This window comes from Bos mutus, chromosome 17 (assembly GCF_027580195.1).
Source record: "Bos mutus isolate GX-2022 chromosome 17, NWIPB_WYAK_1.1, whole genome shotgun sequence".
Taxonomy (NCBI): domain Eukaryota; kingdom Metazoa; phylum Chordata; class Mammalia; order Artiodactyla; family Bovidae; genus Bos; species Bos mutus.
The window spans coordinates 65,389,088-65,406,473 of record NC_091633.1 but is presented as its reverse complement, the minus strand read 5'-3'; the positions used below and the strand labels follow the sequence as shown (position 1 = coordinate 65,406,473).

The 17,386-nt window shown below is 37.2% G+C and overlaps 1 protein-coding gene across 4 annotated transcripts in view; it reads left to right on the top strand.

Moving 5' to 3' along the window:
• The window catches only part of LRBA (LPS responsive beige-like anchor protein), a 759,310-nt gene that overhangs the window by 179,756 nt on the left and 562,168 nt on the right, over positions 1–17,386 (top strand). For all 4 annotated transcript variants that reach the window (XM_070386647.1, XM_070386648.1, XM_070386644.1 and 1 more), the window contains exons 27-30: positions 255–382; positions 809–916; positions 5,266–5,422; positions 9,690–10,137. In XM_070386647.1, coding sequence (XP_070242748.1) covers positions 255–382; positions 809–916; positions 5,266–5,422; positions 9,690–10,137 — 841 coding nt within the window. The remainder of the gene's footprint in view (positions 1–254; positions 383–808; positions 917–5,265; positions 5,423–9,689; positions 10,138–17,386) is intronic.

The following is a 17,386-nucleotide window of genomic DNA, read 5'->3' as shown; positions in this document are numbered from 1 at the left end:
TTTCAGGTAACTTATGTGAGATCTAAGAAACAGTCTAGTGTTTCTTAAGGTTCTTGAACTGATTCTCTTTTAGCAGTGGGCCCTATAGATTGGCTACCAGAGTCAGCAAACAAACAGTGGGTGATAAAGCCCAGGGATATTTTAGGAATTTGCTGAAGGTGATCTGTTTCAAATAAAATCTTATGCAACTTATTTAGGTGGGTTTTGTCAGTCCCATAATCTTAAATACAGTTTTTTCTTAAAATAAATTGCAGTGTGTGCAGTGGCAGTAAGGAATTGCTTAGAGTGTCAGCAGCAGTCACAGCTGAGAAGTAAAGGCGAAGCAGGAAAAAGCCAGAAAATGGCACACAGCCTGATTCCCACTGGGAAATCTGCTGCGAAGGTAAGCCTGCGGAATAATTAATTAAATAAGAAAGCATTCTCTTATTTTACAGTTAAGATCTTAAATTTATTTGTTCATTTCAACATAAAGTTAAATAAATCTGACAGAAGTCCTAAAATAGTTATTTTAGTCTGTGGACATAACCTTCAAATATTTGTGTTTGAGTATACAGTAAAGATTTGCTTATACTTCATCTTGTCTGCTTTTCCAAACGTTTACTCTCCTTGTGTGCACGATACTTTCCCTCCAGACACGTCAGTTTGCATTTCACGTGCTTGTTGGCTCCCTTCTATACCCCCCACCTCCGTCCTGACACCCAAAAACAGAAGCGAGGAGGAGGAGGAAAACAAGCTGGGGCCCATGGAATAGTGTGTTATTTTTTAGAATGTCTGTGCAATGTATGTTTATATGTTTTGTCTTAAATAGAGTCCAGTGGACCTTGTAACTGGTGGTATATCTCCAGTGAGAGATTTTGACAGGCTCTTACAAGACATGGATATTAATCGACTTCGGGCAGTTGTCTTCAGAGACATAGTAAGTTACAGTATTTCTTTCACATATTCTCTTAGCTGATACATATTTCCTCCTAGGCCCACAGTATTGAGAGTGAACACTTTTTGTGATATAAAATCATCAAGTAGAAATAAGACTCAGATACCAGTTGTCTTGACAATGATTTTCGAATCTTAGAAGGTATTGTTTATATACATGGAGCTAATATATCAGAGTGTTGCTACTGATAACAATACATTATTAGATAGTAAGCAATGTAAGTGCTTTATGTATTATCGTTAATTCCAACAACTTCTTGAGTTGTGTACATTGTAATTCCAGTTTTATAAATGAGGAATTTGAAGCACAGAGAGTTCATGTCACTTGTTAAGCTAATGGAGCTAGAAAATGATAGGATTCAAACTCATCAGTCAAACACCAGAACCTGTGCTTTGAAAGTTTTATATGATATAAAGTTCATGACGATATATGGAAAAACCACTACAATATTGTAAAGTAATTAGCCTCCAATTAAAATGAATAAATTTATATTTAAAAATAAATAAGTTAAAAAATAAAAAAAAGTACATGACGAAATGTTGTTTATGGTATTTTTTAAGTATTTTAAAGGTGAAAGATAGGTTTGTTTTAGCTAATTTTGATACATAATATGGCAGAATTTCATGTAGAAATTGTAATGTTGTATAAAAAAGCATAAACATGAAAATTAAAATCATTTGTGATCCTACTCACTTGGATTTGGAGTATTATCGTTAACATTCACTGAACTGTTACTGTGTGTTGAGTACTAGGCTGCTCTATACTACACATAAGTTTTTTAAAAATAAATTTTATAACTTCAGTTTTAATTTTCCTTTCTCTGTTTTAGTGTACTCCTGATTCTTCATGAAGTATGCAATTTGTTAGTAGTAGTTGTTATTAGCTATAGCTAATAGTCTTAAACACTTATTTCATATTAAGCATAGGACTGGATGATTGATAATATATTATCTCCTTTAATTCACACAATACTTGTATGAGAAAGATAGCAGTATTAGCTTAAATTATCTGCTTAAAACCACAAATAGTGATAGGTAAAAGTTGAGTAAGGGCCTAAGGAATCTGATTCTTGAAATTGTCATGTTAACCATACTTCAAATTTTCATCTTAACTAACATCTGTATGTACTTAATTATGCTCCCTCTCTGGATCTCAGGTATTTGCTTTTTGGTAACTGTATTATTCCTTTTATTAACAAAGCATCACCTTTGTGTTTTTCGAAACCCACTGCCTGTGGTCTACTGTGGAACCAAATATTGCTGCTTCCTTCTCTCCCCATTCTCTTGGAGTAGTTATTGAGTCTATTGCCCTATAACTTTGTATTTCCTAAAATGAATTTTAAAAATCTACAATAAGTGAAGTAAGTCTGGCATTAAAATTTTTCTGATGACTTTCCTATAACATTTAAAATGAAATCAATACATGTTACTCTGCCTCTTATTATATCACAATATTTGGACAGAGAATTAGAGCGTCTCCCATGTCTACCATGTCATTTCTGAAAGTAACAAATAACTTTAATTTTTTTGGTAATTAGAAAAGTGATATAGTCACCTTATAGGACTTTTAGAAAAGAGAAAAGAGCTTATTTCCCAGGCTACATCCAGAGCCTATTCTAGCATAAGCAAACTTTGAAGAAAAAGGAAATTACCTAAGATTAGGGATATAAATAAATCATTACCTAGAGGTTAAGAGCTACGGTTTTTAATCACTCTAATCTGAGTTCAGATTTGCTTTTGCATTCACTGTGTGCCCTTAGGTAAATTACTTAACTTCTGTAGGCCTCATTTTATGTATGTGGGTTAATGACTGTAGCACAGTGCCTGACTCACAGTATGTATTTAATAAATGACAGCTACAGTTGAAAACAAATTTGTTTCGGGAGCTAGGTCTTAAACATAAGGATCTATGCGATATTTCTTATTTGGGCATAAATCAGGCATACCCTGTATACTTCATACTGTAGTTACTAAACACTGAACATGCTAATGGGCTAAATAAAGATTTCAGTTCAGTTCAGTTCATTCACTCAGTCATGTCCAACTCTTTGCGACCCCATGAATCGCAGCACGCCAGGCCACCCTGTCCATTACCAGCTCCCAGAGTTCACGCAAACTCACGTGCATTGAGTTGGTGATGCCATGCAGCCATCTCATCCTCTGTTGTCCCCTTCTCCTGCCCCCAATCCTTCCCAGCATCAGAGTCTTTTCCAATGAGTCAACTCTTTGCATCATCAGTCCTTCCAATGAACACCCAGGACTGATCTCCTTTAGAATGGACTGGTTGGATCTCCTTGCAGTCCAAGGGACTCTCAGGAGTCTTCTCCAACACCACAGTTCAAAACCATCAATTCTTTGGCGCTCAGCTTTCTTCACAGTCCAACTCTCACATCCATACATGACCACTAGAAAAACCATAGCCTAGACTAGACAGATCTTTGTTGAAAAAGTAATGTTTCTGCTTTTCAATATGCTATCTAGGTTGGTCATCACTTTCCTTCCAAGGAGTAAGCGTCTTAATTTCATGGCTGCAATCACCATCTGCAGTGATTTTGGAGCCCAAAAAAATAAAGTCTGACACTGTTTCCACTGTTTCCCCATCTATTTGCCATGAAGTGATGGGATCATATGCCATGATCTTCATTTTCTGAATGCTGAGCTTTAAGCCAACTTTTTCACTCTCCTCTTTCACTTTCATCAAGGGGCTTTTTTGTTCCTCTTCACTTTCTGCCATAAGGGTGGTGTCATCTGCATATCTGAGGTTATTAATGTTTCTCCCGGCAATTTTGATTCCAGCTTGTGCTTCCTACAGCCAAGCGTTTCTCATGATGTACTCTGCATATAAGTTAAATAAGCAGGGTGACAATATACAGCCTTGACGTACTCCTTTTCCTATTTGGAACCAGTCTTTTGTTTCATGTCCAGTTCTAACTGTTGCTTCCTGACCTGCATACAGATTTCTCAAGAGGCAGGTCAGGTGGTCTGGTATTCCCATCTCTTTCAGAATTTTCCACAGTTTATTGTGATCCACACAGTCAAAGGCTTTGGCATAGTCAATAAAGCAGAAATAGATGTTTTTCTGGAACTCTCTTGCTTTTTCAATCATCCAGCGGATGTTGGCAATTTGATCTCTGGTTCCTCTGCCTTTTTTAAAACCAGCTTGAACATTTAGATAGGTAGAAATAATTTATAAAACATTAAGAAGCCCAAGCAAGTTATTTGCCTACATTGTTAATGTTGTTACCATTGGTAGCAGTTATTGTAATAGATGGTAGGATTATGTGGCAGAAGAACATAGGAGTTTCTGGAGAAAAGGGTACATTAAGAAAGGAAAAATGAACATATCTTTTCCATCAAGACTAATAAGGTGTTACAGATGAACCTAAAAACTACCAAAGATTCTTGTCAGATTATAAATACATCTAATAATCCTGTTAAGTGGATATGTTCAGTAGACTCTGAAATTTAATTTTTCTCTGAAATTGTGTCCAAAACTTTTGATAATCATTAATTGGTAACTTTAAAGCATTATTTGTACCAGTTGTTTCCATTTATTTATCTCCTAGGCAACCATGTTCTTTGTTTTGTTTATCCTAAATTTATCTGCTACTTGAGTTTCAGAATTTGATGGACAAATTTTGACTTTTTCCTTTAGATTCAAATGTATTTTGAAAACTTATCAAAATTCATGATGTGTGCAATGTTCCTTTGAAAATGGGGAATTTTATTAGGTGAAGCGGTCATTGATATGTATAGGTGATCTGTAGAGCTGAGATGAAGCCTGAACCTCTTTAGAGATCAGCCTGGTTTGTTCTTTTCTTTCTCCAGACACTATATTAAGTCCTAGTCACTTGGTTGTCTATATTCCTTTGAAATACTCTTGAAAAGTTCTTTAGCATCTAGTTCTGTCTCTGATAACCTCACTTTTAATAATCTCAAACATTTGTCTTTTAGGAAAACTGTTATTCTGATTTTCTTAAAACATAATTTAATTCTTATGGTTGGAAGTAAAAATAATGGTTCATATATAATTATAGTTGCTATTTGATTAATCTTATAAAGTATATTAGGACATATCTCTTCAGATTGAGTTACTTAATGTAAAAAAAATGAGCCAGCGTTTCTCTCCTGTTTCACAAGCATAAAACTAACATATACAGGCATTTTTTCAAGAGTCTTTGTTCAATTTTTGCTCAGGTGAATTCATTACTATTTTCTATGTATATCGAAAGATTCGTGAATGTGTTTTGTATTTGAATGTTGTCTTGTAAAATAAGATTCGAACGTGTTACTTAGTAGTGGCATGGTTAACTCCTTTTATTTTCTCCCCAGGAGGATAGCAAACAAGCACAATTTTTAGCCTTGGCAGTTGTATACTTTATCTCTGTTCTTATGGTCTCGAAGTACAGAGACATTTTGGAACCCCAGAATGAAAGGCATAGCCAGTCTAGAGAAACTGGTAGTGAATGTGGAAATTTGTCACTCCCTGGTAAGTTTCTGTATTTTATTATCTGGCATCCAAAATTCAAGTAAAACATTACCTACTTACGGCAGTTAAAATATTCATCCTGGAATTTAAATCCATTTGTGTATACATTAATGAGAGCATGCAATTAGTTTTATTAATAACGAAGTATTTTAAGGACCCTGTAGTTAATTGCACCTGAGACGTGATTGCTGTTTTAAGTGAGTCATCTAATTAAAAAATAAGTGAGAAAACGTTATGGTTTACGAATAAAGTATTAAACATTTTTAACTCAGCATTTGTTGTGAAGAATAACTTATATTCTCTTATAAGATATATTTGTTTACAAATAAGTGTAATAATTGGCGTTATGTATAATATTAGCTGCCAGTTATAGATGTATAGTTAGAGAAGCAGCTAATATAGGAGTAGCTCCTCCCCAACAGAGGAGATTTCTCTATCCAATCAGTATTCATTTGGTACCTCTTAGGTACTTGTTCATTACTGATGAGCATAAGCAAAAAATCTGCCCTCATGGAGCTTGTATTCCAGGAGAATAAGTAGAAAATGAGTTTATATAATGAAACAAATTGCATAGTATTTTAGAAGAGGTTAAGTCTTAAGACAATAAAAATTGAGTGGGGAAATATATCAGGAATAACCAGGAGAAAGGGAGTGTGAATTTTCACTCCAAGGAGAATGGGAAATTATTGGAGGGCTTTGAGTACAGGAGTTAGAATTGATGTACGTTATTAAAAAGTAGAATGTGGAATTTTGTTAAGATTACATCGTGTATGGCAAGAAAAAGTGGAGTTTCAGTTATGGAACTGTGTTACAGATTACCTCAAAGCGAAAACTCCCACCTATTTTAGTCTTGTTATCATGATTCCGTGACTTTGATTCAGATAAGGCACAGTGGTAATAATTCCTGCTCCAAATGATGTTTCTGGGGTTGGAAAGTCTGAGATAACGTTTCTACTCATTTATCTAGCGCCTCAGCTAGAATAGCTCCAAGAGCTAGGGCTGATGGACTAAAGTGACTAGGCTGGGGTTGTGTGGAGGGGACCTTGCTACTCTCAGCTAAATTCCTTTGTTTTACTCCATTAGTTTGGAGGTCCTTTATCTCCTATATGGAGGTCTCTCTACATAATCTTACCAGCAAGGTAGCCAGACTGCTTTCCGAGATGTTCAGGAATTCTGAGAATGCACAAACTCTTAGATCTTCTTAAAGATTGGGTACTGAACTGGCCCATTGTCACTTCTGCCACATGGGTGTAAGTAAGTCAGGCGCTGTGGGAATTTCTTCAAGAGATGGGAATACCAGACCACCTGACCTGACTCCTGAGAGATCTGTATGCAGGTCAAGAAGCAACAGTTAGAACTGGATGTGGAGCAACAGACTGGTTCCAGATAGTGAAAGGAGTACTTCAAGGGTGTATATTATCACCCTGCTTATTTAACTTATATGCAGAGAACATCATGAGAAATGCTGGACTGGATGAAGCACAAGCTGGAATCAAGATTGCTGGGAGAAATATCAATAATCTCAGATATGCAGATGACACCACCCTTATGGCAGAAAGTGAAGCAGGACTAAAGAGCCTCTTGATGAAAGTGAAAGAGGAGAGTGAAAAAGTTGGCTTAAAGCTCAACATTCAGCAAGCTAAGATCATAGTATCTGGTCCCATCACTTCATGGCAAATAGAAGGGGAAACAATGGAAACTGTGACAGACTTTATTTTCTTTGGCTCCAAAATCACTGCAGATGGTGACTGCAGCCATGAAATTAAAAAACACTTACTCCTTGCAAGAAAAGTTATGACCAACCTAGACAGCTTATTAACAAGCAGAGACATTACCTTGCCAGCAAATGTCCATCTACTCAAGGCTATGGTTTTTCCAGTAGTCATGTAAGGATGTGAGAATTGGACTATAAAGAAAGCTGAGTGCCGAAGAATTGATGCTTTTGAACTGTGGTTTTGGAGAAGACTCTTGAGAATCCCTTGGACTGCAAGGAGATCCAACCAGTCCATCCTAAAGAAAATCAGTCCTGAATATTCATATATATTCAGATTTTGGAATATTCATTGGAAGGACTGATGCTGAAATTGAAGCTTCAATACTTTGGCCACCTGATGCGAAGAACTGACTCATTGGAGAAGACCCTGATTATGGGAAAGATTGAAGGCAGGAGAAGGGGATGACAGAGGATGAGATGGTTTGATGGCCAACTCAATAGACATTAGTTTGAGTAAACTCCGGGAGTTGGAGATGGACAGGGAGGCTTGGCGTGCTGCAGTCCATGGGGTCACAAAGAGTCACACATGACTGAACAACTCAACTGAACTGAACTGAAGTCAGGCCTAGTCCATACTCAAGAACTACTCAAGGGGTTGAATTCCAGGAGGCATGACCTAGAGATCCATTAATGTAACAGTCTAACATAACCAGTTAGGAGTATTTTGCAATAATCTAGGCAGGAGGTGATTTGGGTATTGACCTGGGTGGTAACTGTAGGGCTAGTGAGAAGCAGTGAGATTTTGCATATATTCTGATGGTGAGAAAGCAGTATTTAAAAATATTAGGCATGCATATGTGAAATATGGAAGGTAGTCAAGAATAATTATAATGTGCAGTTGGACAGACTGAAGGTGAAACATACTCAGGCAAGGATAAGAAATTTAATTTTTGATATATTGTGTTTGCGATGTCTTTTAGACATATTAAAAAAATGTAAAGTAGGCAGTTACATTCAGTTCAGTTCAGTCGCTCAGTCTTGTCTGACTCTTTGCGACCCCATGAATTGCAGCACGCCAGGCCTCCCTGTCCATCACCCACTCCCGGAGTTCACTCAGAGTCATGACCATTGAGTCGGTGATGCCATCCAGCCATCTCATCCTCTGTCATCCCCTTCTCCTCCTGCCCCCAATCCCTCCCAGCATCAGAGTCTTTTCCAATGAGTCAGCTCTTTGCATGAGGTGGTCAAAGTACTGGAGTTTCAGCTTTAGCGTCATTCCTTCCAAAGAAATCCCAGGGCTGATCTCCTTTAGAGTGGACTAGTTGGATCTCCTTGCAGTCCAAGGGACTCTCAAGAGACTTCTCCACCACCACAGTTCAAAAGCATCAATTCTTCGGCGCTCAGCCTTCTTCACAGTCCAACTGTCACATCCATACATGATCACAGGAAAAACCATAGCCTTGACTAGACGGACCTTTGTTGGCAAAGTAGTGTTACATACAACAATCTAAATTTGATTGATTGATTGAAATAGTGATATTTAATACTTGGAGAGTGAATGAGACCATTAACGATATAAATGTTGATATAAAAAGTAAAAGGATTAAGAACTGAGTACTAAATTCCACAAAGTTAAGAAATAAGGGAGAAAAAAAAGTGAAGGAAGTAAAGAAGGAATCACAATAAGGTATGTGAAAAGCTGGAAGAGTGTTAGCAGCCTGGAAGGAATAATCAGTTGTTCCTGTTATGTCAAGAGCTGTTAGGTCGAGAATTGCCATTGGATTTAGCAAGATGGAGCATTTTTGTTGAAATGGAATCAACACCTGATTGGAGGGAATGAAAATCAAATAGAAAAGGTGATGTTCCTTGTGGGACTATCTTTTAAAGCTCATTGAATCATTCATCCATATAGGGTTGGTAACATGTTTTCTAGTAGAAACTATGTCTGAGGTAGAGGTCTTGGGACTCTTATCTCAAAAAATGCCGTGTATAAGGCACAGAAGCCCATACAGCAGATTGTAAGCAATTTTGTGTTGTGTATGTATTATGGCATGAGTAGCAGGAGATGAAGTTGGAGATGAATAGTGATCTGGAAAATACTTACTGGTGGACCTAGTACTTGCCGGGCATTGTTGGAGGCCCAGGCATGGTCACTGGTGCTGGAGGTGAAGTGTTAATGAAGACAAATTCGCTACCCTGATGAAGTTTACATCCTAGCAGACTTATATTATTGAAGAACCTTGAGTATACGCTAAGGATTTTGGACTTTTTCTTGTAGACCAATGGCTTTCAATCCTGTATTGCTACCCATTGGTATGTCATATTCAGTTTGGGGTTTTCTCAGATACTTTGCTAACCTTATTTATTATTACTATTTTATTAAACTATTTCACTATATGTATATTTACTCAGTACATTTTATAGATTAATTTGTTTTAGCCTTTTAAAACGTGCTGTATATTTCATAATCTAAAACAATTAGGAGTGAATGTACCTTTTTAAAATTATTTGTAAAACTTTTTTATTTTTACTTTTCTTCTTTTTCTGGGTAAGATGTAGAGGACTCACCAGCAGCATCAAGCCCATTAACTCCAGCATCTGTGGAGGAATCTGAAAGCACATCACCTGCTCCAAGGCGGAACTCAGGCACTGGGGGAGAAACAGCTCCTGGGCTAGGCAGCGGCGCAGACGTGGCTGCTCCTGGAGTGCCTCCGAGCGTCGGTGCCGGTCCCGATGCCATCAACGAGGCACTGTGCACTCTTTCTTCAGAAGTCAGTAAATCTCAGGAAACCAAAAGTGATGGAGGGAATGAATCGGATAGCAAGGCTGCACCATCAGTTCCAGTTTCAAAAAATGTCAACGTGAAGGACATTCTCCGAAGCTTAGTAAACATACCAGCAGATGGAGTCACTGTGGATCCTGCCCTTCTGCAACCAGCCTGCCTTGGAGCTCTTGGTGATCTCTCTGCTGAACAACCTGTGCAGTTCAGATCTTTTGACAGGTACTATAAATATCTTTTGTATTACTCAGCCATTAAAAAGAATACATTTGAATCAGTTCTAATGAGGTGGATGAAACTGGAACCTATTATACAGAGTGAAGTAAGCCAGAAAGAAAACACCAATACAGTATACTAACGCATATATATGGAATTTAGAAAGATGGTAACAATAACCCTGTATACAAGACAGCAAAAGAGACACTGATGTATAGAACAGTCTTTTGGACTCTGTGGGAGAGGGAGAGGGTGGGATGATTTGGGAGAATGGCATTGAAATATGTATAATATCATATATGAAATGAGTTGCCAGTCCAGGTTCGATGCACGATACTGGATGCTTGGGGCTGGTGCACTGGGACGACCCAGAGGGATGGTATGGGGAGGGAGGAGGGAGGAGGGTTCAGGATGGGGAACACATGTATATCTGTGGTGGATTCATTTCGATATATGGCAAAACCAATACAGTATTGTAAAGTTAAAAAATAAAATAAAATAAAAAAAATAGCCTTTTGTTTTAGCATCTTATAAATACCTGCATTATAATGAAGTTTAAAGATTAAGCAGGAATTTAACTTTGCTAAATTTTGTAGCTTCAGCATTAAAAAGGGATGTTTTAATCTAGTTTTTAAAAATTATGATATTTTGTTGATGGGTTTGTATATCATTTCATTTTTTAAAAATTAAATTTATTTATTTTAATTGGAGGCTAATTACTTTACAATATTTTAGTGGTTTTTGCCATACATTGACATGAATCAGCCATGGGTATACATGTGTCCCCCAGCCTGAAGCCCCTTCCCACCTCCCTCCCCACCCCACCCCTCAGGGTCATCCCTTGCACTGGCCCTGAGCACCTTGTCTCATGCATTGAACCTGGACTGGCAATCTGTTTCACATATGATAAAATACATGTTTCAATGCTATTATCAACATAATCATTAAGATTGTTTAAGAATAATGTTAATATTACATTCAGTTCAGCTCAGTTGAGTCACTCAGTCATGTCTGACTCTTTGCGACCCCATGCCTCCCTGTCCATCACCAACTCCCAGAGTTCACCCAAATTCACGTCCATCAAGTCGGTGATGCCATCCAGCCATCTCATCCTCTCTTGTCCCCTTCTTCTCCTGCCCCGAATCCCTCCCAGCATCAGAGTCTTTTCCAATGAGTCAACTCTTTGCATGAGGTGGTCAGAGTATTGGAGTTTCAGCTTCAGCATCAGTCCTTCCAGTGAATACCCAGGACTGATCTCCTTTAGGATGGACTGGTTGGATCTCCTTGCAGTTCAAGGGACTCTCAAGAGTCTTCTCCAATACCACAGTTCAAAAGCATCAATTGTTCAGTGCTCAGCTTTCTTCACAGTCCAGCTCTCAAATCCATACATGATTACTGTAAAACCATAGCCTTGACTAGACAGACCTTTGTTGGCAAAGTAATGTCTCTGCTTTTGAATATGCTATCTAGGTTGGTCATAACTTTCCTTCCAAGGAGTAAGAGTCTTTTCATTTCATGGCTGCAATCACCTTCTGCAGTGATTTTGGAGCCCAGAAAAACAAAGTCTGACACTGTTTCCACTGTTTCCCCATCTGTCTGCCATGAAGTGATGGGACCAGATGCCATGGTCTTACCTTTCTGAATGTTGAGCTTTAAGCCAACTTTTTCACTCTCCACTTTCACTTTCATCAAGAGGCTTTTTAGTTCCTCTTCACTTTCTGCCATAAGGGTGGTGTCATCTGCATATCTGAGTTTATTGATATTTCTCCCGGCAATCTTGGTTCCAGCTTGTGCTTCTTCCAGCCCAATGTTTCTCATGATGAACTCTGCATAGAAGTTAAATAAGCAGTTTGACAATATACAGCCTTGACGTACTCCCTTTCCTATTTTGAACCAGTCTGTTGTTCCATGTCCAGTTCTAACTATTGCTTCCTGACCTGCATATAGGTTTCTCAAGAATCAGGTCAGGTGGTCTGGTATTCCCATCTCTTTCAGAATTTTCCACAGTTTATTGTGATCCACACAGTCAAAGGCTTTGGTATAGTCAATAAAGCAGAAATAGATGTTTTTCTGGAACTCTCTTGCTTTTTCGATCATCCAGCGGATGTTGGCAATTTGATCTCTGGTTCCTCTGGTTCCTTTTCTAAAACCAGCTTGAACATCTGGAAGTTCACGGTTCACGTAGTGCTGAAGCCTGGCTTGGAGAATTTTGAGCATTACTTTACTAGCCTGTGAGATGAGTGCAATTGTGCAGTAGTTTGAGCATTCTTTGGCATTGCTTTTCTTTTGGATTGGAATGTAAACTGACTTTTTCAAGTTGGCCTGTGGCCACTGCTGAATTTTCCAACTTTGCTGGCATGTTGAATGCAGCATTTTAACAGCATCATCTTTCAGGATTTGAAATAGCTCAACTAGAATTCCATCCCCTCCACTAGCTTTGTAGTGATGCTTTCTAAGGCCCACTTGACTTTATATTCCAGGATATCTGGCTCTAGGTGAATGATCACACCATCGTGATTATCTTGGTCATGAAGATCTTTTTTGTACAGTTCTTCTATGTATTCCTGTCACCTCTTCTTAATATCTTCTGCTTCTGTTAGGTCCATACCATTTCTGTCCTTTATTGAGCCCATCTTTGCATGAAATATTCCCTTGGTATCTCTAATTTTCTTGAAGAGATTTCTAGTCTTTCCCATTCTGTTGTTTTCCTCTGTTTCTTTTCACTGATAGCTGAGGAAGGCTTTCTTATCACTCCTTGCTATTCTTTGGAACTCTGCATTCAAATGGGTGTATCTTTCCTTTTCGCTTTTCTTCTTTTCACAGCTGTTTGTAAGGCCTCCCCAGATAGCCATTTTGCTTTTTGCATTTCTTTTTCTTGGGGATGGTCTTGATCCCTGTCTCCTGTATGATGTCACAAACTTCAGTCCATAGTTCATCAGGCACTCTATCAGATCTAGTTCCTTAAATCTATTTCTCACTTCCATTGTATAATCATAAGGCATTTGATTTAGATCATACCTGAATGGTCTAGTGATTTTCCCTACTTTCTTCAGTTTAAGTCTGAATTTGGCAATAAGGAGTTCATGATCTGAGTCACAGTCAGCTCCCAGCCTTGTTTTTGCTGACTGTTTAGAGCAAGTTGCATATTAAATAATTTTCTTCCTTTGTTTGTTGCAACTTAGAAATCACTTATTCTTCCAGATGGCTATCTTTCACTCCCCTGCTGTCAATATGTGCCAGGCTTTGTGGAGAAAGTGGAAATCTGTGAATTCTGGCAGACTCAGGAATTCATCTAAGTGTCTGTCTTGACAGCTTGAGAGAGCTGACTGTAGATTGCTGATTTCGTTGGTTCTGTTCTAAGAAACCTTCGGCTAATTTACTTGAGATTTTTCTTTATATTAAATTTACGGTAAATTTTCTGAAATTCTCTCTGTAAGACGTATATTTGAGTTATTGAATTCTTTTATTTTATTTTTAAACTTTACAATATTGACAAGCTCTACCTTATAGAAAAGTTGCCAATTAAAAGAACTTTTACTTTTCCTGAACCTGTTGAGGGGAAATTGATACAGTACTCCATCCTTTTTGAATAGTTTATTGTGTTTTTTTCTGCTATACACAGTAAATTCATCTCAATAAGGAAATTAAGATAGATATCATACTCCCTTCAAATCTTCAAACACATTTCAAGTTTCATTGATTTTTCTCAGCAATGCTCTTTTTAGTAGAAGGATTGAATTCAGAATTGTATACTGTATTTTGTTGTGTCTCTTTATTCTCCTTCATTTTAGAAGAATAGTTCCTTCGTCTTTGCTTAAATTTAATAGCCTCGACCCTTTAGGAGGTGAGAGTCCATAATGTTTTGTGGAGTGTCCCTCAGTTTAGTTTGTCTAATGTTTCCTCGAGATTCGGTTCAATTTACAGCGTGTTTGGGAGTAGTATCACGGAAGTGGCACTGTTTCTTCCTATTGTGTTCTGTCTAGTGGCACACAGTTTTATCTTGTTACTGATGATATTCATTCAGATCGTTTATTTAAATGGTATTTTCTGGGTTTCTCCTTGGGAAGAGGTACTGTGAAACTGTTATCATCTTCATCAAATGATTTCAATACATTCAATATATGGCCTTATGATTTCCTGTTTTATAGAATGAATTATCCTGTTCAGTTGTGTTTATCTTGATACTGAAATTGTCTCTTATTTGGCCAGTGGGATTTCCTTCCAGTTGGCTTCTGTTTTCTTTTGACATATTTTCATCATAATTTCCTTCTGTCTGGTTGTTTATTTCATTGTGCCTTCTCTGTATTTCATCTTATCTCTTGATTTTCTACTTCAGACTTGCTGGCACATTAGACATTCAAGCTGGTTAAAATGATTTATATAATTAAGGTGCGCTGAACTCAGGGAATATATAATTTTATTGGAAAATCTTTTTGTCATCACCTTCTGTCATCTTGTTCCTTCTTCCTCCATCTAAAGTTTAGATCAAGTGTCCTAGAATGGTAAGACTGATAGTCTAAATTCCAGGTAAATAGCATATTGGTATATGTATGATGTGTTGTTGTAGATACAGTGGTTGCTAGAGTCAGATTTTTTTTTCCTTTTATTCCTTTCTTCCTATTATTTTTTTTTTAATTAGGGTTGTAGGAGTTATATATTGCTTCTGGAAATCAAACACAGCTGTGTGTGAGTTCTGGCTTGATTACTTACTTATTAGTGGATTTGGACAGATTACCTCATCCTCCTGAGTCTCAGTTTCCTGTATGACATTGTGATACTATATGGCTATTAAAGCGGAAAAAAAGCAGAACAATATGTGTTCGTGTGAAATGATATTGACTATATATTGATCTGTAGCACTTAGCATGAAGAAATCTAGAAGTTTAAAAGATTATGCGTAGTCTTATTGAGGGTATATTGTGGAGAGCATCGTGGTTCAGTTTATTTGAGGGAAAATTGGCAGTTAATTAAAGTTTAAAATATGCAAACTTAATTATATCTCTAGAAGTTTATACAGATGTATGCAGGTACAAGATGTTTTCTTCCTGTAAGAGGAATTTCATAATTAAGCTAATACCTGTTGAGCTTTTACCCTGTTAAAGTGTTAAAGTGCATTGTTGTAGATAGGCAGGTAGGTGGGTAGACAGATACTGTTTTTGTTCTTACTTTACAGATGAAGAAACTGAAGCATAGGGAATGTAAAAAAGCAGCTTAAGCTCTTGTGCTAATAAGTGGTGGAGCTGAGATTTGAGCCATAGCCAGTGACTCTCTACCCTGTCATTTGGCAGTGCTATGCGAACATGGTTGCAAATGAAGAACTGGTTACATGTGTTGTTTCCTATGCATATGGTAAATACTCTGCAGCCACTGATGAGAGAGAGAGAAGCACAACACTATGTATTGATGTAAAATGATGTTGAAGATATATTATTAAATGAAAAAGCAGAGTACAGTTTAATTTGGGCTTTAATGGTCTTAAAAAAAAAACAAACATATATATGTTTCCGTATGTCTCAAAAAGTATATGACAAAGTGCAGTGACTATATTTTGAGGTGTAAATGATTAGGTTTTTGAAAAAATTGACAGTATTTATAAACTTGTTTAAATTTGTATTTGTCTTAGACTAAATAATGAGAAAAACTTGAGGGTAGGTTTTTATATTTAATGTATATTTCTAATATAATCAAAGTTGTTTCGTTATAAATTCCCCAATTTTCATGTGTTTTGGCATTTATTTCTTTTTAAATAGTGTAAAAAATTTTTGTGCCTTCATGATACCTTCAGTGAGTAGGTTATGAACCTATTCAGGAAACTGCAAAGGGAATACAATTTTAGAGATTTATTAAAATACAAAACAAAGGGGAATTTGGCAGTACTATTTTTCAGGAGGCTATTTGGAGCTTACATGTCTGGTATGCACTTAACATATTGTCTGATGGCAAGCAAACTGCTCTGGTTTCCCCCCCTCTTTTTCAAAGCAAGAGACACCTTTTGAAAAACTTTTCATGCAGCTTTAGACCAAAGGAGTATCTTTGAGAATTTCAAAGCATCCCTCTGATCGTGTATTTATCTCTGGAATGCTGTGTCAGAAATCACAACTCTCCTCATATCTTAAGAATTATCAACTTCCAAGCAATAGCTGGAAAGTTTAGAGTAACAGCTCCATGAGTGGAACCTTGCTGATAGGCTGCCAGGTTGTGGGCCTTTGTGGATGGCAAGGTGTTTGTGTTCATTCCCATGCCAAAATTCCTGCTCTTATCTCACTCAGAGATCCTCTCTGGTGATTAGTGGATACCAGGGATTTATCTTGATAAAGTTCAAGGGCTTTGTCTGGCTTTTCAGCTAGATCCTTAGGGACTAAAGTACTTGGCTTAAAATGCTCTTCTCCTTTAGTGAACTATTTGCATGTTAAAGAAAATAGCGTTTCTGTGAAAGTTTATGATATTTCAAACTGATACAGTTCTGAAATGGAACTTCTGAACCTTAGTGATCTGGAAGAAAATGTTGCTCTCTTTTTGTTGTTACTCAATAAAAAGAAATCTTCAAAAAAGTCTCCCTAGTTCAGGTAAGAAAAAGAAAAGTCAGCAGTGTTTATACTTTCTATCTGTGGAGGCTAAGGAAAGTTACTTCTTTCTCATTTGTAAAATGGGGCTAATAATATGAAGTGCTTACCTCTCGGGTTGTTAGTATAAATAATCCCCTCATGGTGGTGGTAGTTTGTTGTAAATGTAAGTAACATAATTCATATATGTCCTTGGCATAGTGCTTTACAGATACTAATTATTAAAGTTGGTGAGTATAAAGAAAAAAAGCTATAATATGTGGAATTTTATACTTTAATATTTCGTTATAACTTGAAAGTTTGGAAAAACAGCTTGCATAATTAAAGGACTTATCTGTCTTCTGATTTTTTTATGCCAGAAAGTTTGAAGTGCTTTTTCTTAAAATTGATGGCATATATCAAAAATTCAGTCAAGGATTTCAGTTTATTTTAAGTAGAACCTCAAGCTGTAGGATGAAAATGATGCCATTTTATTAAAATTTTAAGACAGCCTTTACTAATCCATTTGCTCAGAGGTAAAGAATCTGCTTGTCAAGCAGGAGATACAGCTTTGATCCGTGGGTCGGGAGGATCCCTTGGAGAAGGAAATGGCAACCGACTTCAGTATTCTTGCCTGGAAAATCCCGTGGACAGAGGACCCTGGTGGGCTCCAGTCCATGGGGTCACAAAAGAGCTGGACAGGATTTAGCAAC